A 25,079-nucleotide genomic window follows, 5' to 3' on the forward strand; every position below is an offset into this window, starting at 1 on the left:
TATCGACGACCTAAATATTGGATGCAAGGTTCTGAGCTTTTGTTTTTAAAGGCTGTATGTGTCTGATCTTGTCAAAATTAAAGTCCATATAATGATATTAGTTCCAGCTGTCAACATCGATTTTGGAGACGATTCAACTGTTGAGTGGAGCGCAGCACGGCTGAGCACTGTGGGCTTGCTTGTGTCCTTACCTCTTTTAGACTGGCCTTTGAATCCTTTACGATCGAGTATTCCACCCCGATGTTAGTTTCCTGAGGATTCTCGATGGACGTGGGATCAGTCTCCGTCTTTGTCTTACATGATTCCACCGTTAAGAGGAGGGATGGGTGGACTTAAGCATAGACACACTGCAGTTGACCTGAGGTGGTAATTAAATGAGTTATAAATTGAAGGGAAAACCAATATGTAATATCTTACAGCCTGATGAATATGCCGATCAAGTCATTTAATTACTGGAAGGATGGCTGGTTCAATTAAGATTCGATAAATCAAGTTGTCATATCTTATGTTGCCTATCTATGTGAAAGACTTTAGACAGGGGGTAATATACCAGATTTTACCATGGAAAATCCATTGACTGACTGCATTACCAGGAATGGCCAGGTTAATCTAATAGGCTCTCTATCGACTTGGACCCTGGTTCTTTACTGCCATCTAGTGAGTAGGAAAACAACTGTCGATTTTGTACATTTATACGCTCAGCTGCTTCTGTTCCTAATTACATTTTCAATACAATGTGCTAATGGAAAAATAGCATTTTAATGCAATTCTTATGCAAATATGTCATGACTTACTTCCATATACTCTAACACATTCCCATTTAAGTGAGGACTAAAGTGTGGATGGAGGTGTACTATCCCTTTCAATAAGATCATCAATAAATATATAAATAATCTCGGAATTTACCTCGGAGGTTATGTTATTTCATTTTATCTAATGTTTGCATCATAGGCATATGCTGCGTACATTTAATTATTATCTATAACGTTAACGTTACTGATATTAAATCTAATATATTTATATTTTATTATTATGCATCTTTTTTTTATCTTGATGAAAATGACTCTAAAATAGGCCCAGGGCGGGTACACACCAGAGTGGGCGTGGTTTGGCGTAATGACGTCAGGGAAGGCGTAAACCGTTGGCGCAATTTTTTGAAAAGCGAGCCGGAAGGAGCGTCAAGCGTGCTACCGCCTCCGACACAAACACATCAGTTCATCAGAGTTATCAACATCAAGGCTATTCTGGATTAAAATCCTCGTCCAAAACAAGGTGCGTAAAGCTACATTGTGGTGTACGAGCTCTGGACCGGGTGTTCAAAGTGACGGGACGTTTTTCAACCTTCTAGATAAAGTAATGTAGAAAAACAAAGATCGTCAAACGACGGAGACGGAGAGCGACTTTTCATCGTATTAAAGCGTTTGAATCGACATCGTCTTTGGGTTATTCAATTAAAACTTGCATATGCAATGCATTAACGCTGTCAGTCTTGTTGCGTTATAAGTAGCGTGTTACTGTGTTATTGGTGAGTGCTTGAATTAGACTTTTGGCCGCGCAGGCTCTTCTTCCTTGATGGCCTGACGTCACAGCTCTGATAAACACATTGATGCTCTCATACGTGTGTGTGTGTGTGTGTGTGTGTGTGTGTGTGTGTGTGTGTGTGTGTGTGTGTGTGTGTGTGTGTGTGTGTGTGTGCCGCTCTCTTGTTCCTAAATGAAGTTATATATATATATATATATGCACACTTTAGAGACATCAAATCCTGCTTTATTGTTTAAGTGCATGAGGGTAATACCAAGAGCTTGCAAGTGAAACAACAGTAACAAGAAAGTGCCAATCATCTGGGATCCACCTAAATCAGGGTCTTAAAGCCCCAGTCGTTTGGCGGCAGGATCTCAAGGGGGTGCCCAGGCTGAGGTTCTGACTATTGGGAGGATGCGCCCCAACAACAAGCACCGCCCAGCGTGAGCTCTGACCCCGCGATAGAACTGCTGTGACTGGTCCTTGGGTCTGCGTCTCCGCCCCAGCTAGGATGAGCGTCTCCCCCTCGCCCGCCCCGCGGTGGACCCCCTCCCTGAAGCACGTCAGCAGGGGTGTGTCCCCGGCGTCCTGCAGCACCCCACTGCTGGCGGCCTTCCACATCAACGACGACGAGAAGGAGCGGCGACAGCGAAGGAGGTCAAGGGTCATCGACCTCCAGTCCGCCGGCGACTCCTCGTTCAACGAGTCTGCGTCCCACAGGTAAGGACCGGGGCCTCCCCCCACCTGTAGGTCCACCTTGTTCTGCCGAATGGTGGCTGTTCCCATACTATTTGTTCCTTCCCGATATCGGTCGATGGCGAGTATGTATCGGTACGGCAGCTAGCATTGTAACTGAAGGGTTACGCTGTAGAGGATGTGTTTAAGTAGCGTGTTACTGTGTTATTAGAGAGTGCTTGAATTAGACTTTTTGCCACGCAGGCTCCTCTTCCTTGATGGCCTGACGTCACAGCTCTGATAAACACATTGAGGCTCCCACACGTGTGTGTGTGTGTGTGTGTGTGTGTGTGTGTGTGTGTGTGTGTGTGTGTGTGTGTGTGTGTGTGTGTGTGTGTGTGTGTGTGTGTGTGTGTGTGTGTGTGTGTGTGTGTGTGTCGCTCCCTTGTTCCTAAATTAAGTTATGTATATTCACATTTTATAGAAATCAAATCCTGCTTTATTGTTTTAGTGCAAGAGGGTAATACCAAGAGCTATAGTCCACTTACTTTCTACAAGAACTTTAAATGACAACAACTTTCCAACTCGGACCATTGACAAACTCAGCATAACACCGCACTTGTTAGTGATATTCTTTGCCTGTGTAGTGAATGAGTCACGTGATGTCGTCGGTTCGGTGCATAGACTAGATGTTGGTAAACCGTGTGTGTGTGTTTTTATACAGTGCCACGGGAACACCCGCTTCTATTCCCAAGTTGTCGAACGCACAGATTTCGGAGCACTACTCGACCTGCATCAAGCTGTCCACTGAGAATGTAAGTGTTGTCCGCACTCGTTGGCCATTGAGTTTAACTCCAACATTTTACCATAAGAATATTTGTCCTCGACTAATATGAGTAAGTTAGCAGACACTGTGGCGCTAAGAACAAAGACATACAATATGAACAGTGGATGGGAGCTTTGTTTACCAAACATTCAACATGTCGGATGCCTTCCTCAGAAAATCACCACAAAGAACGCCTTCGGCCTTCACCTGATCGACTACATGGCCGATATCCTCAAGCAGAAGGACTCAGAGATCACCAACTTTAAGGTGGGACTTGACCCGGTTCATTCACTCGCTGTTTCCTCTGCATCCACGTAGGCCTGCAGGATAAATCGTTATAAAATTGCGATCGCGTTTCACCCCTGTGTGGATTTAAGTTAAAAAACTTTGGAGCCTTCATCTAAAGGTGTGTAGAGTTGGTTCCGTAGTCTTAAAAGGCCAGCATTTAAAGACAATGTGCTGCTATATGTACAAAATAAATCATTCTGTTTTTGATACTGCACTTTCATCAATTATTAAGGGCCATATGAAATGCAACGTGCTAGAGGTGCCAAAAAGCTATATTTGGTACTCATTTTTTTCTTCATGCTTCATGTGTGCAATACAAATTACATTTCGTGAGAAAAAAAAAAGAAAAAGAGAATCGTGATATTAATTCTAAGCTAAACATTCGTGATTCATATTTTTCCCCGAATTGTTCAGACCGACATCCACACACAGTACCCTGTCTGCTGGTGTCCGTTCCTTTAAGGTGTGTGTGTGTGTGTGTGTGTAGGTGGCCGCGGGAACGCTGGACGCCAGTACGAAGATCTACGCGGTGCGGGTGGACGCGGTCCACGCCGACGCCTACAGGGTCCTGGGCGGGCTCGGCTCGGAGACCAAACCTGGAGAAGGTCAGAGCCGCTACACTGACCGCTGTCGCCAGTCCCACGCTGTTGATTCACTGATAACATTAAGCCTTGGTGTCCCTACGCCAACGCAACGATGGACGAGGTAGGGGTTAACTGTGTGTGTGTGTGTGTGTGTGTGTGTGTCCTCAGCAGCAGCGGGTGAGGAGGGGGGTGCGGAGGGCGAAGTCGCGGCCCCGAAGGCGAAGAAGAAGAGGCCCCCCAAGAAGACGGTGGAGCAGAACCTGAGCAACATCAACAGCTCCGAGGCGGAGAGGAAGTGTGAAGTCAGTCTCTAGGTCTATCGAAGTATCTATTAGGCCTAAAACATTTTTTTGTTTGGTTCCGGTTTCCGACCGACCCTGTCAATTTATGTGCGACACAAATTATTTTATCAGCTTTAAAAAAAAAACAATTCTTTTTTTATTGTTTTTATGCAAACTATAACCTCTTTATTCTACACAAGGATGAGCGAATTTTCTCGCTTTTAAATGAAAACAACCTACCTATCATTCGCTGCCGCTGTAAAAAATAAAATAAAAAAATAAAATAAATTCCCTACCTACCCATGACCTCGACTGACAACCAACAGGAACCAAACTTTTTATTTTTTTAGGCCTTAGTATTGTTTCAGCCCACACATGGTAACAGTTAGCCTTGACAAAGGGCTTGAAAGGCTTTGTGCCCCCCCCCCCCCCAAAGTGCGACAGAAACTTCTTCTAACCAATGAAAGCAGCCGAGCTGAGGCGCTACTTTGAACACACGGACCCCCGCGGTGGAGATACCCGCTGACGGCCTCCTGTGTCCCCCCCCCCCCCCCGCAGGTGGACCCCATGTTCCAGCACATGGCGTCGTCCTTCGACGAGAGCAGCACGGCGGGGGTGTTCCTGTCGGTGCTCTTCAGCGAGGACAGCCGCTGCGAGCTCCTCTTCCCCTCCAGCCTCGTCCTGCTCCGCTCCGGCGCCCCCCCGGCCCCCCAGCCCCCACAGCCCGTCCCCGCCACCCCCTTCACCGGTACCCCCCCCCCCCCCCTGTCTCTCTGTGTCTGTCCGCGTCTCTCTGTGTCTGTCTGTCTGTCTGTCTGTCTGTCTGTCTGTCTGTCTGTCTGTCTGTGTCTTTCTCTGTCTGTCTGTCTGTCTCTTTCTCTGTCTGTCTGTCTGTCTCTTTCTCTGTCTGTCTGTCTCTCTGTCTGTCTGTCCGTGTCTGTCTGTCTGTCTGTGTCTCTCTCTCTCTGTCTGTCTGTCTGTCTCTTTCTCTGTCTGTCTCTCTGTCTGTCCGTGTGTCTGTCTGTCTCTCTGTCTCTCTCTGTCTGTCTGTGTCTCTCTGTCTCTCTGTCTGTCTGTCTGTGTGTCTGTCTGTCCGTGTCTCTGTCTGTCTGTCTTTCTGTCTCTCTGTCCGTGTCTCTGTCTCTCTCTGTCTGTCTGTCTGTCTGTCTGTCTGTCTGTCTGTCTGTCTGTCTGTCTGTCTGTCTCTCTCTGTCTGCCTGTCTCTCTCTCTCTGTCTGTCTGTCTCTCTGTCTGTCTGTGTCTCTCTGTCTGTCTGTGTCTCTCTGTCTGTCTGTGTCTCTCTGTCTCTCTGTCTCTCTCTGTCTGCCTGTCTGTCTCTCTGTCTGTCTGTGTCTCTCTGTCTGTCTGTGTCTCTCTGTCTGTCTGTGTCTCTCTGTCTCTCTCTGTCTGTCTGTGTCTGTCTGTCTGTGTCTCTCTGTCTCCCTCTGTCTGTCTCTCTCTGTCTGTGTCTCTTTCCTGTACTGCTCTGTTTCTTCTGCCATGGAGACATGCAGAGGGAACGTCTCGTCCTCGCTCCTCTGATCACATTAGACGGTGTTTCCTTCCCGGAGGGGAACAGGCAGCACGCGTCGGTACAAAGGCCAATGTAATACAAATTAGAATTAAAGATAGACCGCAAAATCAATCCATGAAACGGCCACCTCTGACCTCAGTCTGCCGATTCTCTGTTCTCCACAGGGGGTCTGCGGCAGGTCTCGGAGAAGGCCTCCATCTGCCCCTCGCTCAAGGACTTCTCCTTCACTAACTGGAAGCCCGACCAGGTCAGTCCAAATAACAACGGCCGGGAACGTTTCCTCGGTCCACCCCTTCTGGAGCCCAGTAGTGGTTTGGTCCGTCTCTCTCTTGTGTCGCCGGCCGGATGGTGAAGAGGCGAGGTTGTTCGACTCCGTGTGTGTGTGTGTGTGTGTGTGTGTGTGTGTGTGTGTGTGTGTGTGTGTGTGTGTGTGTGTGTGTGTGTGTGCGCGCGCGTGTGTGTGTGCGTGCATCACACAGCTGTTGAGACCTCAATGTGCACAGGTTAAGCAGGCCATCACCACACACCCTCAGTGAGAGGTACTGCATGTAACACCGTCTACAATGAACCGGGTTTCCGACACCACCCCCCGTCCCTGCCTGGAGGAGCCCAGTAGAAGCGATGTCCTCACCACAGCGAGACGCTCCTTACTGACCCCGGTTCAGCGGTCTCTGCGCGGCAGCGTGTGGGCCTCACGCTCCTCTCTGTGATCCTCTCCTCCCCAGACCATGAACCAGATGCTGGAGCAGATCAAGCAGGGCGAGCACGTGTTCGACCTCAACGCCGAGCCGGAGCCCGAGGACGAGGACGACTGCGCCGACCCGGGGCAGGACTTCGACGGGGACTTCGAGGAGGGCGACGGCGGGCCCTCGGAGTTCAGGGAGGGCTGCGCCTTGTCGGGCTCCGGCAAGGGCCGGTGAGCGGACCGCGCCGTCTCCGTCTGTTAGTCGTGGATTAGTAACACTTTGAGAACGCGCTTTGTGGAGGAAACCTCGTAACTTTGAGATGATGTGATCATAACTGAAACTGAAAGCGTGTTATGTAGATGCACTCCCAGCCGACGCGTCCTGGGGTCAAGCTCTAACCACAGCCTGTTCTGATCCTCAACGACACGCTTCTACAATTTAGTTCGGAGAATCTGATCAGATAAATGAGCTGAACGACCAGATTATTAGTAATGTCCTCGTTGGTTGACCTGAGGTTCAACTGTGGAATGGAGTATAGGCCGCGGTTAAAAGTTTAAGCCTGGGGAAAGTTTAAAACGAGCCGGCGGAGTCTGTTTGAGAGGCGAGCGGCAGTGCTGTGTCTCCAGCTGCCTGTGGCGCGCGGCGTCCAGCGTGGTTTAATCAGCCGGGCCCCTCGTGGTCTCCTCTCCGGCCCTCCACCTGCAGGGGAGAACTCCCTTTAGAACTTTAAATTGTTCTCTCTATCTTTCTTATCAGAGAGTGGGGGGGGGTAAATTAATTGGCACAGTCACCAGCGATGAATACGTTTATTAATTTGTGTGTGTGTGTGTGTGTGTGTGTGTGTGTGTGTGTGTGTGTGTGTGTGTGTGTGTGTGTGTGTGTGTGTGTGTGTGTGTGTGTGTGTGTGTGTGTGTGTGTGTGTGTGTAGGGACATCGTCCCGATCGGGGAGGGGGACGTGGCCACCATGTGCCTGCAGCTGTCCTCTCAGCCCCGGGAGTACTCGTACTTCAGCCCCCGCACCATGGCCACCTGGGCGGGGCCCGGCTACTGGCAGTTCAAGCCCAAACACAAGCGTGAGTCTGGGGGGGGGGGGTATGGAGAACAGCGCATTAGGGCTGCTCCATTACGGGAAAAAATCATAATCACGATTATTTTGGTCAATATTGAAATCACGATTATTATTTTCATTTTTGAAACTATGATTTCTTTATTCAATCTCTCCCAAAAAAACCTTTGTAGCTGAGAACTTTGAAATTATGCCCTCAAGAAATAAACAAAACGATGAAAAAGAAAATGTTCAAATCTAAAATAATGTACAGATAATGTATGCAGCTGTTCTATTAGTTTGGTGATCGTTTGACGCTAAACTCGAAATCACGTCAGATTAATCGCCCAGCCCTACCACACACGGAGAACGGGTCTGATGTGTACCGCGGCCGCTGGTGTATTTAGATCTCTTTTTTATTTAGACTTCTTCTCAGTTTTAACCATCGGGTTTATCCAGTATTCTTTGTGTTGCAATTGGCACCCAAATCAAAAGAAACCAACGCCTTTTGCATGATGAAATGCTTTAATTATTCAGTTTAATAATGATTTTCAGTTATTTAAAAGGTGGATTTCTCCTGAGGGCTATAAAAGGTTCTGATGTGGTTGATTTAAGGCGTTTTGATAAAAGGTGATGTTGGTGATGGTGGTGGTTAATTAAAGGTGGTGTCTTGAGGTTCTGGTTGATTTAAAAGTGGTGTTTTGCGGTTGCTGTTAATTAAGGTCTCATTATTGCTCCCCTAGTCGACCACCTGCCTGAAAGGGAGAAGAGCAAGAGGAAGTGCAAGAAAACCTTTGAGTTGGACTACAACGAGGACGTCAACCTCGAGCCACACTTCCGCAGCACCAGAGTAAGTACCGGCCGCAGTCCTGCGGTTCACCCCCTCCCCTGGCGGCCCAGCAGGGGGCAGACTGTCCCCTACCTCATGGGTCTCAAACGGGTGTTATTCTACCCTGATGCAGTAGTAAGCCAGGCTCGCTGTGAAACCTGCCGGTCTCCCCATCCCCCCCCCCCCCTGTTTAGTTGTACTACGGGTTGCTGTGGCGACGGTACATCCGGGTCACCGCGGTCTCCTGTTTGGGTCGACCGATGTGGACTTTTCTTTAGGGCCGATACAGATTTTCGTGAGCAGATATTTGGAGCCGATACGGCTTTTGCTCACTCAATTTACAGCATAAAAATGACACTATGATGATAACAAGTATTACTTAGAAAAGGACAATTTATTGAACTGTCCATAAATCTTTTTTTTTTTTTTTTTTTTAATCGTCCAATGCCGTTACTCGTAAAAAAAGGCAAATATCGGCCGATATATCGGTCGATCACTAGTTTCCTGCACAGAGGGGAGAAACCCTTTTGATGGTTGATTCCATTCCTGACCTGAAGGCCCGACCCATCGTCGGCCCGTCGGGGGGGCTTCTGTCGCCCTGGTGTCCTGGGTAAGTCCCGCAGCGTTGGAGCCAGTCAGCACTACTCCGCTGTCTTTCAGCCAATCAGCTGAATGTAGAAGTGGCTGTGATTGGCTTCTGAGATTCAGAACGCCCTCTTCACCAAGCGGGCACAGACCAAAATATCTTATTTTGTAGATGATGTTTTAGACCAGGGATGCCAGGGTTACGGCCCGACTGTATGTCACATCCGGCCTGCGGGTGATAAGGGGAGAATATATGTATTTTTTTATTTTTTTGGGAATCCGTCAGTTGGTTTGTTGCTGCTGGTCTGTTACGATTCAATAACTGTTCATCCCCCATTCTCCATTCCATTTCGAAACGTGTTTAGAAAACATGCTTGTTTCATTAAAATTAATTCATTTATTAAGGCCGCCACCAGGGGGCGCCCCCAACACTTTTGCCGCCCCCAACGCATTTGCCGCCCTAGGCAATCGCCTAGTTCACCCATGCAAGCCTTTAATAAATAAAATAAAAGTAATTAACAGTTTACACTTACACTTTTACAGTGTTTTGTCGGCGCCTAGTCTATTTTGTTGCATTTCTCATTCATAACTGTAGGCTACTTGCATGGATAGGAAAATGTTACGTTTTTAGCGGGGAGCTGTCTCCTGCTTTAGGCTATGTAATTGTAAGCCTCATTGTGAGGCTATTTTGGGGCCAATGCAATTTATTTTTGAGCGGTAGGCCTTCAAGCATAATTTAAAATAGCCTACCTATCCATGACTTGAGTCAGTGTTTGGCCTTTTCAGGCCTTTTCAGTCCGATAGTGTAATCAGGCCCCCTGAGGTCTCACTTGAAAAAAATCTGGCCCCCTGACCAATTTCACCCTGGCATCCCTGTTTTAGACCCTTAAGCCGTGTTCTTTTTATAAATAAATAAAATTGAGTCTGGTAAATCTCCAGTAGCCAGAGCGTGTGACGCAAGGCTGACCTCTGACCCCTGCCTACCCCTGCTGACCTCTGACCCCTGCTGACCTCTGTCCCTCAGGCCGCCACCACCATCAGCAAGTCGGCCCTCCGCTCCAGCAACAAGAAGACCACGCTGCCCTCGGACTTCCAGTTTTCCCCGGAGACCCTGTCCCAGCTCAACCTGAAGCCCGCCTGCACGGTACGGCCCGCACCGCCGCAGTACTCTGTGTGGCCTGTAGGGGCACAACAGCGCCCCTATGGGTCCCACACCGCCGCAGTACTCTGTGTGGCCCGTAGGGGCACAACAGCGCCCCTATGGGTCCCACGCCACCGCAGTACCCACTATGACCCGTAGGGGCGCTGTTGTTCCAGTTAGCTTTTGGTGTTGGCTTGTCTCCTGATTGTCTAGCTTTTCAGATAAATAATATATATTTTTGGACACAATGACACTTTAACAATGTCAATTAAGTTAATAACAATTCCAACCTCAGTTTGGTATTATATGCCATCCTAATTTAGAGTACTAACCATATTTCAGTCCTTTAATTGTGGATGGCAACAGTACGCATCAGTCAGGCTTGAATGTGTGTTCCCTTTGGAAACTTATGATAATAAGATAAGGGGGCAATAATGACCAGGTTAATTAGTTATGCTATGACTTTATTCCATAACCCATTAAACCTCTTTCAACTGGACCCTTGGAGGACGGGGCCAGCCCTCGCTGTGGGGACAGGACTCCTCATCCTGGGTCTAACCCTCCTCGTGTGTTTGCCTCCAGCTGCGGTCGGAGGGACAGAAGCGTCTCTCCGGGGACCTGGGCGAGGGCATCGGGGACTACGACTACAACAACGCCAACGACACCGCCAACTTCTGCCCCGGCCTCCAGGTCAGACTCCCCCCACCCCCCCCACCCCCCCTCATGTTGGTGGTTATGAAGGGCTGGAGAGCTCCGACACATGGTCACACACACAGGGAGGTTTGACATTCGGGGCGTTCAGCAGACGCTTTTATCCAAAGCGACTTACAATAAGTACATTTGTTGTGTGCACATTTAAAACGACAATATTTCGCTGTCGGTACTGTAAGGATCTATAGAACCAGGCACTAACGATCGCTAGGTTAACCCATTCCCTGTATAATATATTTTATATGCATGTACGTACAGGGCAGTACGCTTACTTTTTAAAATGGTAGCACTGTTGCTAGCAAGCAAAACAATTCAGTAGCACAAAAATAATTTTGGTAGCACACATACTATAGTCAAAAAAAATATTTCATTCAGATGTAACTATATGAACAGAATAGGACGTATATATACAAAAGTAACACAATATGAACAAATTTAACAACAGTAAAGTGACAATGAACATATTAAATAGTAAAGTGACTATGAGAGCCTTTTTTTAAACATCAGCAGCCAGAAGTGGTGAACACATTCAACAAAATTATGAATCAAACTCATGAATCAATGTTCCCTGTTGTCACCTAGGATCAAAAGTGCAAGGTCTGCCCCCCCCCCCCCCCCCCCCCTCCCAATCACAGCACTGGGAGATGTTTAGCAGATGATCAGAAATATTTTATTGCCCATGTGATGAATTTGTTTCAGGTCGTAGTGCATAAGGGGTACGACCGCTTCAGGTTTAAAGTGGACAAGGGATCCTGCTGTTCAAACATCAGCCTCAACGTGAGTTCATGTTCATGTCCCCCCCCCACTCCCTCCACCAGGGCGGCGACAGCGACGACGACGGTGAGGGTTTGGGGGCGGCGGACGACAGCCAGCCCTCGCTGGACGGGGACCCCCAGTCCACGCCGGACCCCGACGGCCTCGCTACCTACGGAGAGAACGACCTGGTGCCGGAGCCGCACAAGGTGAGAACCAGCCAGCCAATCACAGGGCTCCTCTCTCCGATCGCCGTGGAAACGGTGCCTCATACATTCATACCCTCCAATAAACAGCCGCCAGGGTTGGGGGTTGATTAGGTTAGGTTTCTTGCTCAAGCACTCCTTGACACCATACAGGGCTTGTTCATTCTCTCACTGGGAGTCACCCTGCCCAGCCTGAAGGCGGTCTAGGGAGGGGCTTGGTTCACGGCCTTTGAACTCGTCCGTGGTGGTCTTCACACTGAACCTCTTTAACCTCGCTCCTCCAGGTGAGCAAGATTGAGATCAACTACGCCAAGACGGCCAAGAAGATGGACATGAAGAAGTTGAAGAACAGCATGTGGAGTCTGCTGACCGGCAGCCCGGAGAAGGCCAAGGAGGTATGCTTCAAATGCCCTCAGAGGGGACGTCTGTCCTTAGGAGATAGGAAATGAAAGCAGGGAGAGGAATCCTCCACCCACGGCTCATCCTGACGCTCCTGTTTTCATCTCCCCAGGACTCCCAGCCTGCAGAGACAGCAGAGGTGGCCGGCGAGAAGGCCTTCAGTCAGACCACAAAGAGCTTGTTAGAAAGGTATGCCCACCACCCATACCTCCACCACCTCCCCCACCTCCATCCTACACCCCCCCCCCCTCCTCCACCCCCATCAGAAATGGACGATGTAACTCATAAAGTCAAAATACCGAAATTTTGCTGCTTCAGAAATGCAGCAGAGGAAACGTCATCATTTGAACACTGAAGAACTGACAAGAAGCACAGCACGCGGTCCCCTTAAAGGGCAGCCGAGTTCCTTGAGTCTTTGTCGAAAGTTAAAATATATCATGTTCTCAATGTTGGGACCAAATCTTCCTGCTAAGATAGCGCTCCAACGCTCAACCTCCAGACCAGATGAACCGAAGCTCCATAGAGCTGGAGTAGCTCACTCAAACCCAGTCATGGTCTCTAGGTAGGGCCTAAGGTCAACATGACACCCAGTTATAGTCTCTAGGTGGGGCCTAGAATCATCTAAACCCAGTTAAAGCCTTTGGGTCGGGCCTAGAATCATCTAAACCCAGTCAAAACCTTTGGGTCGGGCGTAGGATCATCTAAACCCAGTCAAAGCCTTTGGGTCAGGCCTAGAATCATCTAAACCCAGTCAAAGCCTTTGCGTCGGGCCTAGGATCATCTAAACCCAGTCAAAGCCTTTGGGTCGGGTCTAGGATCATCTAAACCCAGTCAAATTCTTTGGGTCGGGCCTAGGATCATCTAAACCCAGTTCAATTCTTTGGGTCGGGCCTAGGATCATCTAAACCCAGTTCAATTCTTTGGGTCGGGCCTAGGATCATCTAAACCCAGTTAAATTATTTGGGTGGGGCCTAGGATCATCTAAATCCCTGATTCGCCCATAGATCAAGCTCAGACTCCCAAGACATCCCCCTTCTGCTCTGTAGGTAGAAACCTGATGAAACATTGATCTCTCTCTCTCTCTTTCTTGTTCTCTCTCTCTTTCTTGTTCTCTCTCTCAGCCTGCCAAACGCCATGGCCCAGAATCTGTCGGTTCCGCTTGCTTTTGTTGCTTTGTTACACTTGGCCAACGAAAAGGTGAGTGCCATATTATTTTTCTCATGCCATTGTATACCATACATGTATACCATACCATAAGGTGAATGCTTCTCTTCCAGACGTCTTGAGATAACATGCAGGGCTCAATTGTTCGCAACATTATTTAGTGCTACGGCATTTTGAAAGAAGGAAGATCATTTTTATTTATTTTTTCATTCACCGAGATGCAGTCTGAACAGATTTCAGCTGTCCTGAAGTTAGTGGGGAGCTAGAATAGGAGGTGGCCATGTTGGTTTATTGTTTAAATATCATTTGTCCTTCTTTGTTTTCGTAGAATCTAGAGCTGGTGAAGGTGGATGACATGTCTGACATCATCATCAAGCAAGGCCAGTGAGGGAGGAGTTGTAAAGATATTCCATTCTTCTTTGTCTCTTTGTCTTTCCTGTGTTTGTATCTGAGCCCTTTTTCCCCGGTCAAGGTTTTACTTTCCTCCTCCTTCTAGAAGGATGGACAACGGAGTCATGGCCATTTAACTTTTAATTAGAAAACATGAAATCCTCATTAAATTGTTTTTTTTCTGTATCTTTTGCTGCCCTTTAAAATGTATAGACTATAACTCGACTGGCAGCTTCATGCTCTCTAAACATGTACATTATGAACTGAAATAAACCAGTTTTTTCTAAAACCCTGTTTGGAGTCTCATTAACCCGGCCCAGAAGGTGGTTTTAGGCCCGTCTGAGTAAGAAGGGGTTTGCCTCTCATGCCGAGAGGTCACGTGTTAAATCACAACAAGGTGCATCACAAAAACATGATCCTGAAAGGGTAGTCAAGGGCTCATGACGATTGGGTGACCTCCCCCAGCCCCGCCCATGTCCTGTCCTCGTGAGGATCCGTACGCGAGTCATGTGGAGTGGCATCCGACTCTGCTCAAAGCAGCCAATGGGCTTCCTCAGAGCGAGGCCACTTCTACCAAGCTGACTGTTTGGTGGAGGTCTGTGCACTAGTGAGCACAAGAGGGAAACATAAATAAAGCTTAACTCAATAGCCTGAGCATTCATAAATAGAGTGAAATATATCTGTAAATCTTTCCCTACATATAACATTTCTTTTGGGCCTTAATGCATCATTTATATCAAATAAAAACGATATACTGTAAGGGCTGAATGTACCAATTAAAATCCCATCAACACTATCCATAATGTTGGTCTTTTATTTACCCTTTATTCTATTTTTGTCTTTTGGTCGCTCAGAGCAGCATACTTCAATTACATTCCTTGGCCTCGATGCTGCACCCATCTTGCTTGAACCGGTTATGGGGTGAAATTGATGCCAAAAGTGATTTAGTTTTTTGAACTTCTTAGTCACTCAGGTTTACGGACAGTGCCTTATTCCTCAATGTGATGCCATAACCGGTATGTTAAGGCCTGGGACGGTGAATCCAGAGGAGGAGGAACAAACTTGAGGAGTTTGGATTTCAGTTTGAGAAAGAATATTTACCAGGAAGTCACCGAAGAGAGAAAAAACAATCTGTTTCATACCAGGATCACCAATCGATTGGTGCAGGACTCCAGCGTGTGAATAATGGATATTGATCCGGTAGGTGACTCTGGCGTGGAGGTGTTGAGGTGATCTCGCCGCTCTGCTTCGATGGCCCGTTTTCTACATCCAACAGTTGTCTCTTAGTTACCTGGAATGTAATGCTTCCAGTCAAATTATATGTATTACAATGTGTTACTTTATTGATTATTTTATTTGCTAACGCTTATTCGGTGCCCAGCAAGCAGAAGGAAATTACCAAATTTTACTAACTGGTTATAAACCCATTTAAACTGTCAGAATAAGTTATAATAGCCCATTTAGACTAAGTTTACATTAACTACTAAGTATGGTAATGACTTGTTTCATAAAGCTCCTCACTTCTCCTGTATTTGGTGTGAATGATGGAAGCATTCACAACATATGTTCTTAATTTTTTGACCTTAACTACTTCTAGTTCTTACCTGAAGGACTCGAATGGAATTGACGGCTACTTTTTTTCTAGTAATTATAGTAATTTCTATAATTTTTTAATTTTATAATTCTTTTAAAATACTCTCTCCATTCCACTTTTTAGTTGGTATTGCAGAGAATATTTCTTCGATTTTAAAATGTAGTGAGCGGGTTTGTGTGTGACAATGACATCACTTATTGTCTTGAAGACTAAGAATGCCAAAAGAAATGACGTAGGCGGCCAGACATGCTTTTATACGCTGTTGGCCCGTCACTCATAATCACACCGGCCACGGGAGTGTAGACTCCTGAGAACACCAGCAGCCATGCAGACGCACGGCTCTAGTAGTCGCTCCATTGAGAGATGGTTATTGGTTTGAGCCCCACTCACCACCAGCATGAAGGCTCTCTCTAGATTTCTAAACTGTCTGTTCAACTGTCTCTTTTACATATGTCTCTGTTCACCTGTCTCTCTTACCTCTGTGTCTCTGTTCACCTGTGTGTCTCTCTCACCTGTCTCTCTTACCTGTGTCTCTGTTCACCTGTCTCTCTTACCTCTGTGTCTCTGTTCACCTGTGTGTCTCTCTCACCTGTCTCTCTTACCTGTGTCTCTGTTCACCTGTCTCTCTTACCTCTGTGTCTCTGTTCACCTGTGTGTCTCTCACCTGTCTCTCTTACCTGTGTGTCTCTGTTCACCTGTGTGTCTCTCACCTGTCTCTCTTACCTGTGTGTCTCTTACCTGTGTGTCTCTCTTACCTGTGTGTCTCTCACCTGTGTGTCTCTCACCTGTCTCTCTTACCTGTTTGTCTCTCACCTTTCTCTCTTACCTCTGTGTCTGTTCACCTGTGTGTCTCTCACCTGTCTCTTACCTGTGTGTCTCTCATCTGTCTCTCTCACCTGTGTGTCTCTCACCTGTCTCTCTTACCTGTGTGTCTCTGTTCACCTGTCTCTCTTACCTCTGTGTCTCTGTTCACCTGTGTGTCTCTCACCTGTCTCTCTTACCTGTGTGTCTCTCCCCTGTCTCTCTTACCTGTTTGTCTCTCACCTGTCTCTCTCTCCTGTGTGTCCAGGAAGTGGCCCCTGGGCTGGAGCCCGCCCCCCAGAACAAGTTAGAGGACGCAAAGAGGCAGACTGACGGGGTGATCAAAATCATGGGAGAAAACATCAACAGCCTGATAAAACGAGAGGGCAACCTGGAACACCTGGAGGAAGTTTTCGAGGGGCTGGAGAAGGAGGTTGCTTACCGCATCTTCTGTTCATAAAGTTTAACGCACTATTATTTTTATACCGAAATTTGTATTCTTGAATTACAATTCATAAACCAGTTTTTCTTGTCAGTTGTCAGAGAGTGTGCTATTGCTAAAATAAGAATTGTCTGTAATGGATAAGAAATAAAAAAAAATAGGGTCTGGTAAAGATCTTGAGCATTTTTATTGTTATAATATGTTCAAAAAATATATATGATGCAATAGAGCCCAATTCTTAGTATATCCAAAGCATGGACAGCAGTTCCATCCTCATTTGACGTTTTTGAGATTAGTAGTTGGTGAGTAAATACACTGGACCTCTCAGCTGACCTCCCTCCTCTCTCTCTCTCCCAGGCCAAGGGCTTCAGGCGGACGGCCCAGAAGGTGGAGCGCTCCTACTGCCTGAAGAACGTCAAGCTGGTCGTGGTCATCGTGGTGGTCGTCCTCGTCATCATCCTCATCATCGTCCTGCTGGCCACAGGGGTCATCCCTGTGGGGTCCCCCTCCACGCCCCTCTCAATCCCCACCACCCCCAAACCATAAACAAACACACCCTCACATAGACACACGACACACCCTCACGTAGACACACTCGCATACACAGACCTGTTTGTGTTAATTGACATGTACAATATTGCAGGCACACCGTACACGATCATTCAAACAAACATTCAGGGCATTCAGCAGACGCTTTCAATCAAAGCGACATACAATAAGTTTGCCAGAGGAAAGAGAAACAACAATATATCGCTGTCGGTACAGTAAAGATGTTCATAGAACCAAGTGCCAAGCACTAACAATCGCTAGGTTAACCCATTCTCCGTATACAACAAAGATAGCTAGGATAAGATGCTACACAATGCTACGTACTATTTTTTACCTGTGAGGACGTACAACATGCAATAAGTGCATAAAAGGGGTGGGGGGGGGGGTAAGGGGGGTGGCTATGCAGAGTCTAGGTGAACTATGAACAAGTGAGGTTTAACTCTTTTGCGGACATACATCCGTATAAATCCGAGATTTGAACGGTAGCAGTTGAAGATACTCTATGGCCCCAGAGGGTTTGTGTCTGTAAGATGAAGGAATAGGAATACAATTCCATTAATGTTAGGCTGGACAATTTTCACAGGACAACCGAGGAACCACATCAAGGGCTCAGCCAGCTGCCCATGGCAACGATTACCACTTCCTGGTAAAGAGTAGGTCAGCAGCCTTGTTACCACCCTGAGGTAGAGTGATAGTCTGGGAATTAATCTGTTTAATCAATCACAATCAGGTTGCTTTGTGGTCAGTGTACATGGTGAAGGATAGCGCAAAGGTAGGTCTACTTAATAGGCTATTAACACAGTCCTCTAATTACAACCGTGGTGGTAAACTACATTTTTGGACGCATTATTATGGCTTTTATCTGAATATATAAAGAATGCATACCCCTTTACCATAATCCACTTCTTATGGGAATAGCCATTCGCTACACTATTTTACGCTCAGATTAAAAAGTGTGTGAAAAAATTGTATAAATGAATTAACATAAGCTACACAGGTTAGGGGTTGAGTCCATCCTTTATTTCAGTTGTGTGATTCTTATTGGAAAATGCTGCATATTCACATATTTGCATCTGATTCCTTTTTCAGTTCTCCCCTCTTTTTCAGTGTGCTTATCTGATTGGTGCCAATTTACCGTTAGTCCTCTTCGAAGGCTGACCAATCCCAGCAGTTTGTTTGACTTCCTTCCCGCTTGTTTTCATGGACGTGTGTTAATGACGTTATAAGTATTAAAACACTTTGTTCCCTTTTCTGTATCTTTCTCTGCTTTTGTCTGTAACCCATCTATAAACTGTGTGCTCACAAAACATGAACATGAAAATAAATGAATTTTTTTTTCTCAATTACAACGTTTAGATTCTCATTACCTCCAGAGTACAGATGTGACCCACTTGTGGTGGGAAGGAAGTGATTCACTTCTTGTGCCAACGGCTCAAAGTTGCATCAATTTGAATCCTTAGCGGTTGGTTGAGGTCTGGAATTGAGACGGGGAGACGGCTTCAAGGTGGACACACAGGACCTACACCTTACAATAGGTGCGTACATCAAGTGCCAGAAGGGTGCAGAACAACCCCAGAAGCTCAGGCCCCAGATGTGTGTCCCATGGTTCTCTGATATAAGAGGGAAGTTGTGTTCCCTCACACCTGACCCCTGGCGTTCCTCCTTCTGAATCCCTCTCCCCGTCTAAAGGACATTCTAGTCCATATTACTGATTCTCCAACCCTCGGTTCCTCCTAAGCGGGGTGCATCTACAGACCTGTTAACGACATGCTGTAGAGGCTGAATATACCAATCAATATCCCACCAACACTATCCATTAGATAGTAGGTATTTTATTTACTCTTTATATGTTTGTCTCTGGTCGCTCAGAGCAGACTACTTCAGTTACAGTCCTTGGCTTCGATGCTGCCCTCATCTTGCTTGATTGGGTGAAATTGATGCCAAAAGTGATTACATTTTTTGAATTTCTTAGTCACTCAGGGTTACGGACACTTCCTTTTGCATCAATTTGACACCATAACCGGTCGGTTAAGGCCTGGGACGGTGAATCCAAGGACACACACGACCCGTCTGCTGAGGAGGAACAAACTGAGGAGGTGGATTTCAGTTTGAGAAAGAGAATATTTACCAGGAAGTCACCGAAGAGGGAACACACACAGAAGAAAGAACACACACTCCGTTTCAAACCTGGACCACCGATAGATTTGTGCAGGACTCCACCGTGTGAATAATGGATATTGATCCGGTAGGTGACTCTGGCGTTTACATTAACTACCAAGTATGGTAATGACTTGTATAATAAAGCTCCTCACTTTGTATTCATGGGATAGCGAGGAGTTTGAAAGATGAGCGCCCTAATTCACTTTCTCCTGTATTTGGTGTGAATGATGGAAGCATTCACATCATATGTTCTTAATACTTCTGCTTCTTTTTTTAGAGCTTAACTACTAGTTTTTACCTGAAGGACTTGATTGGAATTGACGGCTACTTATTTTCTAGTAAAAATACTAATTTCTATAATATACTTTTAAAATGCTTGGCCCGTCACTCATAATCACACTGGTCATGGGAGTGTAGACTCCTGAGAACACTAGCAGCCATGAGGACGCACGGCTCTACAAGGGGTCGCTCCATTGAGAGATGGTTATTGGTTTGAGCCCCACTCACCACCAGTATGCAGGCTCTCTCTCTAGATGTCTAACCTCTGTGTCCTTTTACCTGTCTCTCTTATCTGTGTCTGTCTGTTCATCTGTCTCTCTTACCTGTGTGTCTCTCACCTGTCTCTCTTACCTGTCTCTCACCTGTCTTTCTCACCTGTGTGTCTCTCTTACCTGTGTGTCTCTCACCTGTGTCTCACACCTGTGTGACTCACCTGTTTCTCTCACCTGCGTCTCTCACCTGTGTCTCTCACCTGTGTGTCTCTCTTACCTGTGTGTCTCTCACCTGCCTCTCTCACCTGTTTGTCTCTCACCTGTCTCTCTCACCTGTGTATCTCTCCCCTGCATCTCAATAAAGTTGTATCTAATCTTATCTTATCTTATCTCTTACCTGTCTGTCTCTCACCTGTGTGTCCAGGAAGTGGCCCCTGGGCTGGAGCCTGCCCCCCAGGACAGGGTGAAGGACCTAAAGAGGCAGACCGACGAGGTGATTGATACCTTGGAACAAAACATGAAGCGCCTGGTTAAACGGGAGGAAAAACTGGAAGGCCTCGAGTATATTTCCATGGAGCTGGAGGAGGAGGTGACTGTTACCGCATCTTCTGTTAATAAAGTTGAACGCATTGGTATTTTTCTACCAAAATATGTATTCTTGAATTACATTGTAATTCGATGCTTTTAATAGTAATTTTTGTAATTGTGTGACTCAAAAAAATGCATTTTGAGTCAATGCAACAATATAGATATTTGGTTATAATGTATTCAAAGAATATATGTGATTTAATAGAGCCAAATTCTTAGTATGCCCGAAGAATGGACAGCAGTTCCATCCTTATTAGACGTTTGTGAGATTAGTAGTTGGTGAAAAAATACACTGGACAGAATCATCCAGAAGAACCCGCACAAGGCCCGCCTAGCGCCAGAGGGTGCAGAACCAGCGCAGAACCCCCCCCCCCCGGTGTGCCCGGGCCTCCAGCTCTCCCCAGGCTGCTGGGCGGTCCCAGGGGTACCCCCCCATCCCTGGAGGACCCCTCAGCTGACCTCCCCCCTCCCTCTCTCCCAGACCAAGGTCTTCAAGCAGACGGCCAAAAAGGTGAAGCTCACCTACTGGTGGAAGAGCGTGAAGCTGGTCGTGGTCGTCGTGGTGGTCGTCCTCGTCATCATCCTCGTCATCATCCTCGTCATCGTCCTGTTTGCCAAAGGGGTCATCCCCAAACCATAAACAACCTCACCCTCACGTAGACACACTCACATACACAGACCTGTTTGTGTTCATTTACATGTACAATATTGCTCGTACACCGTCATGATCATTCTAACATACATTCAGGGCATTCAGACGCTTTCATCCGAAGCGACTTACAATAAATCCATTTGCCAGAAGAAAGAGAAACAACAATATATCGCTGTCGGTACAGTAAGAATGTTCCTAGAACCGACCAGGTTTCTTTGTGGTCAGTGTACATGTTGAAGGATAACGCAAAGGTAGGTCTACTTAATAGGCTTTTAACACAGTTAATTAATTACAACCGTGGTGGTTGACTACATTCGTGGACGTATAATCCTCGTTGTTATATGAATATATGAAGAATGCATACCCCTTTTCCCGAATCCACTTATTATGCGAACTGCCATTCGCTACATTATTTTACCGTCCGATTAAAAAGTATGTGTAAACATTGTATAATTAAAATAGCATAGGCTACACAGGTTGGGGGTTGAGTCCATCCTTTATTTCAGTTGTGTGATTCTTATTGGAAAATGCTGCATATTCACATATTTGCATGTGATTCCTTTTTCAGTTCTCCCCTTTTTTTCAGTGTGCTTATCTGATAGGTGCCAATGTACCGTTAGTCCTCTTCGAAGGCTGACCAATCCCAGCAGTTTGTTTGACTTCCTTCCCACTTCTTTTCATGGACGTGTGTTAATGATGTTATAAGTATTAAAACACTTTGTTCCCTTTTCTGTATCTTTCTCTGCTTTTGTCTGTAACCCATCTATAAACTGTGTGCTCACAAAACATGAACATGAAAATAAATGAACATTTTTTCTCAATTACAACGTTTAGATTCTCATTGCCTCCAGAGTACAGATGTGCCCCACTTGTGGTGGGAAGGAAGTGATTCACTTCTTGTGCCAACGGCTCAAAGTTGCATCTATTTGAATCCATAGCGGTTGGTTGAGGTCTGGAATGGAGACGGGGAGACTGCTTCAAGGTGGACACACAGGACCTACACCTTACAATAGGTGCGTACATTAAGTGCCAGAAGGGTGCAGAACAACCCCAGAAGCTCAGGCCCCAGATGTGTGTCCCATGGTTCTCTGATAAAAGAGGGAAGTTGTGTTCCCTCACACCTGACCCCTGGCGTTCCTCCTTCTGAATCCCTCTCCCCGTCTAAAGGACATTCTAGTCCATGATACTGATTCTCTAACCCTCCGTTTCTCCCGAGCGGGCCGCATCTACAGACCTGTTAACGATATACTGTAGAGGCTGGATATACCAATCAATATCCCACCAACACTATCCATTAGATAGTAGGTCTTTTATTTACTCTTTATCATACGTTTGTCTCTGGTCGCTCAGAGCAGCCTACTTCAGTTACATTCCTTGGCTTCGATGCTGCACCCATCTTGCTGGAACCGGTTATGGCCCGGTGAATAACTGAATCCGAAAGTGAGTTATTATTTTTCTTTTTGTCACTCTGGTTTATGGCAATGCCTTTTGCATCAATGTGACGCCATAACCGGTCGGTTAAGGCCTGGGACGGTGAATCCCAGGACACACACACGAGCCTTCTGCTGAGGAGGAACGAACTGAGGTTTCAGTTTGAGGAAGAGAATATTTACCAGGAAGTCACCGAAGAGAGGACACGCAATCCGTTTCAAACCGGGATCACCAATCGATTGGTGCAGGACTCCAGTGTGTGAATAATGGATCCTGATCCGGTAGGTGACTATAGTGTTGAGGATATAACCCATTTAAACTGTCAGGACAAGTTATCATAACCCGTTTAAACTGTCAGAACAAGTTGACATTAACTACTAAGTGTGTCCTCACCTTGTATTTAGGGGATTGAAAGGAGTTTGAAAGACAAACTCCCTAATTCACTTTTTCCCTGGCTTGTTCTTCATCAAATTCTTTCTGCTTCTTTTTAAGACCTTAACTACTTCTATCTTTACCCTAAGTGCTCCATCGGAATTTTAAAATGTTCAGCCTGTATTGGAATTGATGGTTACTTATTTTCAGCAGTATGAAGGCTCTCTCTCTATACACTATTAATGTAAACACCAATTTAATCTGTGTGTCTCTCTTACCTGCGTGTCTCTTACCTGTTTGTCTGTTCACCTGCGTGTCTCTTACCTGTTTGTCTGTTCACCTGTGTGTCTCTTACCTGTGTGTCTGTTCACCTGTGTGTCTCTTACCTGTGTGTCTGTTCACCTGTGTGTCTCTTACCTGTGTGTCTGTTCACCTGTGTGTCTCTTACCTGTTTGTCTGTTCACCTGTGTGTCTCTTACCTGTGTGTCTGTTCACCTGTGTGTCTCTTACCTGTGTGTCTGTTCACCTGTGTGTCTCTTACCTGTGTGTCTGTTCACCTATGTGTCTCTTACCTGTGTGTCTGTTCACCTGTGCGTCTCTTACCTGTGCGTGTACTCACCTGTTTGTCCCGAAACAGGCCAACAGGGTGCAGGCCTTGACGGTGCGAATGGAAGAGGTTGCTCTGATCGTGAGGAAGAATGTGGAAACGGTCCAAGAGAGAGCTGGAAAACTGGCCGACGTCGACGAGAGGGCTGAGGCATTGAAGGAGTCGGTGAGCGTTACTACATTGTTGGTTCATAAAGTTTTGAGGCATCGTTGCAGAGTGCAGGGCTTGTAGTGTCTGGTGGTCGGCTTGACAGAAGACATAAAGAACCTCTTCATCCGGCAGGGAAACTTGGAAGAGCTCCAAAAGGGTTCCAAGGGACTGGAGGGGATGTTACCACCTTTTCTGCCTGCCTAGCGTCAGAAGGGTGCAGAACCAGTTCAGAACCTGGGGCCCGATGCTCACCACCCCCCTGGTGTGCCCGGGCCTCCAGCTCTCCCCAGGCTACTGGGCGGTCCCAGCGGTACCCCCCCCCCCCCCCCCATCCCTGGAGGACCCCTCAGCTGACCCCCCTCCTCTCTCTCTCCTAGTCCAAGCAATTCGGGAAGACGAGCATAAGGCTGAAGCGCTCCTATGACGAGGAGAACAGCTGCTGCAACCAGAAGAAGCGTAAGCTGGTCTTGGTCATCGTGGTGGGCGTCCTCGTCATCATCCTCATCATCGTCCTGCTGGCCACAGGGGTCATCCCCATGGGCTCCTCCTCCTCCACGCCCCCCCCAATGCCCATCGCCCCCGAACCATGAACATGCACACCCTCACGTCTGTAGCGGCACCAGAGAGTTATGCTTGTGGGAGGTATGGGGGAGCTAGATCGTTTATAGCAGGTGCTAATAAAAAATGTTAACGCAACAACAAATAACAAATACAACTGCATGTGTTATTGTGCGAATCGACCAATCAAATCACACAACAAGCAGCAACGGTCATCATCACTTACGCAAATGAAAAACATGATTTCATAATCCAATTTGGTTTCATATAAGTCAGTCCGATGACTTCATGTATGTCTTGTTTTTAATATTATTGTGGCGATCAGGGCTGTGGTCGCCAAGCGCCACAAAGGATCCTGGGAGGGGCGGCGGTACCGCCACGAGGCGGTAGTGGGCAATGTGATGCGCGTGCGCGTGTGTGTGTGTGGCATTTACATAAATGCAACTCTCGGGGTCGTGCGGAGTGTGGCGACCCGGCCCCAGGAATGTCTCTCTTACGTAGCAAACACGACACTCCAAGACCCGTTCAAAGCCCGGTGGGGCGTTTATTCATTAATAACGGTATATAACCTGCGGGGTCGGTACCCAACGCAGGAAAAACAAGTGACTGTGAGCCACAGTGGCGTCCAGGGAATTGTCTCTCCGGCCGGGCCGGTCTCGACCCTGGCAAGTGAGGTCACTCCCGTCGAGTGATGCCGTCCCGGCGGGTGAGGGTCCTCTCGTGGCCGCTGGGGAAGTCCGTTATATCCAGGAGTCTGCTTCGCCGTATCGGGTCCTGGAGGTACTCTGCTCCGCTCGGTGTCCCGGTTCCCCTATCTTGGAAAACAAACAGCCTTTTAAAGGGTACCTGATCTTCCTCACCCTCTGTCACAGGTGTTCTCCTTTTCGTTGATTGGAGTTACGCAATGGATGCTCTCTGGCGCCGACTGGTGGATATCGGCGTACACGCCCTCCACCACCTCTCCCTCGGGCCGCCTGGCCTGAGGGTTTGGGGCCGGGTTGCCACAGGAGTTTGGGCCACGAGAGTTTCAACCTCCTATAACTGGGGCATCCGTCTGGTCATTCC

The 25,079-nt window shown here is 47.1% G+C and overlaps 3 protein-coding genes and 1 pseudogene across 6 annotated transcripts; all 4 read left to right on the forward strand.

The window, feature by feature from the left end:
• The first annotated feature begins 1,140 nt into the window (after positions 1-1,140).
• ncaph (non-SMC condensin I complex, subunit H) lies at positions 1,141-13,911 on the forward strand. 3 transcript variants are annotated; one of them, XM_030371560.1, is made up of 18 exons: positions 1,141-1,272; positions 2,028-2,241; positions 2,921-3,011; positions 3,197-3,289; positions 3,798-3,915; positions 4,063-4,196; positions 4,734-4,923; positions 5,874-5,956; positions 6,435-6,625; positions 7,324-7,469; positions 8,185-8,291; positions 9,880-9,999; positions 10,579-10,686; positions 11,526-11,669; positions 11,951-12,061; positions 12,178-12,254; positions 13,187-13,262; positions 13,558-13,911. In XM_030371560.1, exons 2-18 carry the CDS (start codon positions 2,033-2,035, stop codon positions 13,615-13,617), a joined length of 2,058 nt encoding a protein of 685 aa, XP_030227420.1. In that variant the 5' UTR covers positions 1,141-1,272; positions 2,028-2,032; the 3' UTR covers positions 13,618-13,911. The 3 variants fall into 3 exon arrangements, with proteins under 3 accessions (XP_030227420.1, XP_030227422.1, XP_030227421.1); XM_030371562.1 differs by having other exon boundaries at positions 4,066-4,196; XM_030371561.1 differs by having other exon boundaries at positions 1,155-1,272; positions 2,032-2,241.
• Positions 13,912-14,562: 651 nt separating this feature from the next.
• On the forward strand, positions 14,563-17,372 carry LOC115554555 (vesicle-associated membrane protein 8 pseudogene; annotated as a pseudogene).
• Positions 17,373-19,048: 1,676 nt separating this feature from the next.
• Positions 19,049-21,624, forward strand: LOC115554749 (vesicle-associated membrane protein 8-like). The gene is made up of 3 exons (XM_030371587.1): positions 19,049-19,250; positions 20,081-20,245; positions 20,726-21,624. The coding sequence occupies exons 1-3, from the start codon at positions 19,236-19,238 to the stop codon at positions 20,882-20,884; spliced, it is 339 nt and encodes a 112-aa protein (XP_030227447.1). The 5' UTR covers positions 19,049-19,235; the 3' UTR covers positions 20,885-21,624.
• Positions 21,625-22,406: 782 nt separating this feature from the next.
• LOC115554748 (synaptobrevin) lies at positions 22,407-24,163 on the forward strand. 2 transcript variants are annotated; one of them, XM_030371586.1, is made up of 3 exons: positions 22,407-22,608; positions 23,337-23,471; positions 23,852-24,163. In XM_030371586.1, exons 1-3 carry the CDS (start codon positions 22,594-22,596, stop codon positions 24,044-24,046), a joined length of 345 nt encoding a protein of 114 aa, XP_030227446.1. In that variant the 5' UTR covers positions 22,407-22,593; the 3' UTR covers positions 24,047-24,163. The 2 variants fall into 2 exon arrangements, with proteins under 2 accessions (XP_030227446.1, XP_030227445.1); XM_030371585.1 differs by having other exon boundaries at positions 22,427-22,608; positions 23,834-24,163.
• The last annotated feature ends 916 nt before the right edge of the window (positions 24,164-25,079 follow it).

This window comes from Gadus morhua, chromosome 11 (genome assembly GCF_902167405.1).
Source record: "Gadus morhua chromosome 11, gadMor3.0, whole genome shotgun sequence".
Lineage (NCBI taxonomy): Eukaryota > Metazoa > Chordata > Actinopteri > Gadiformes > Gadidae > Gadus > Gadus morhua.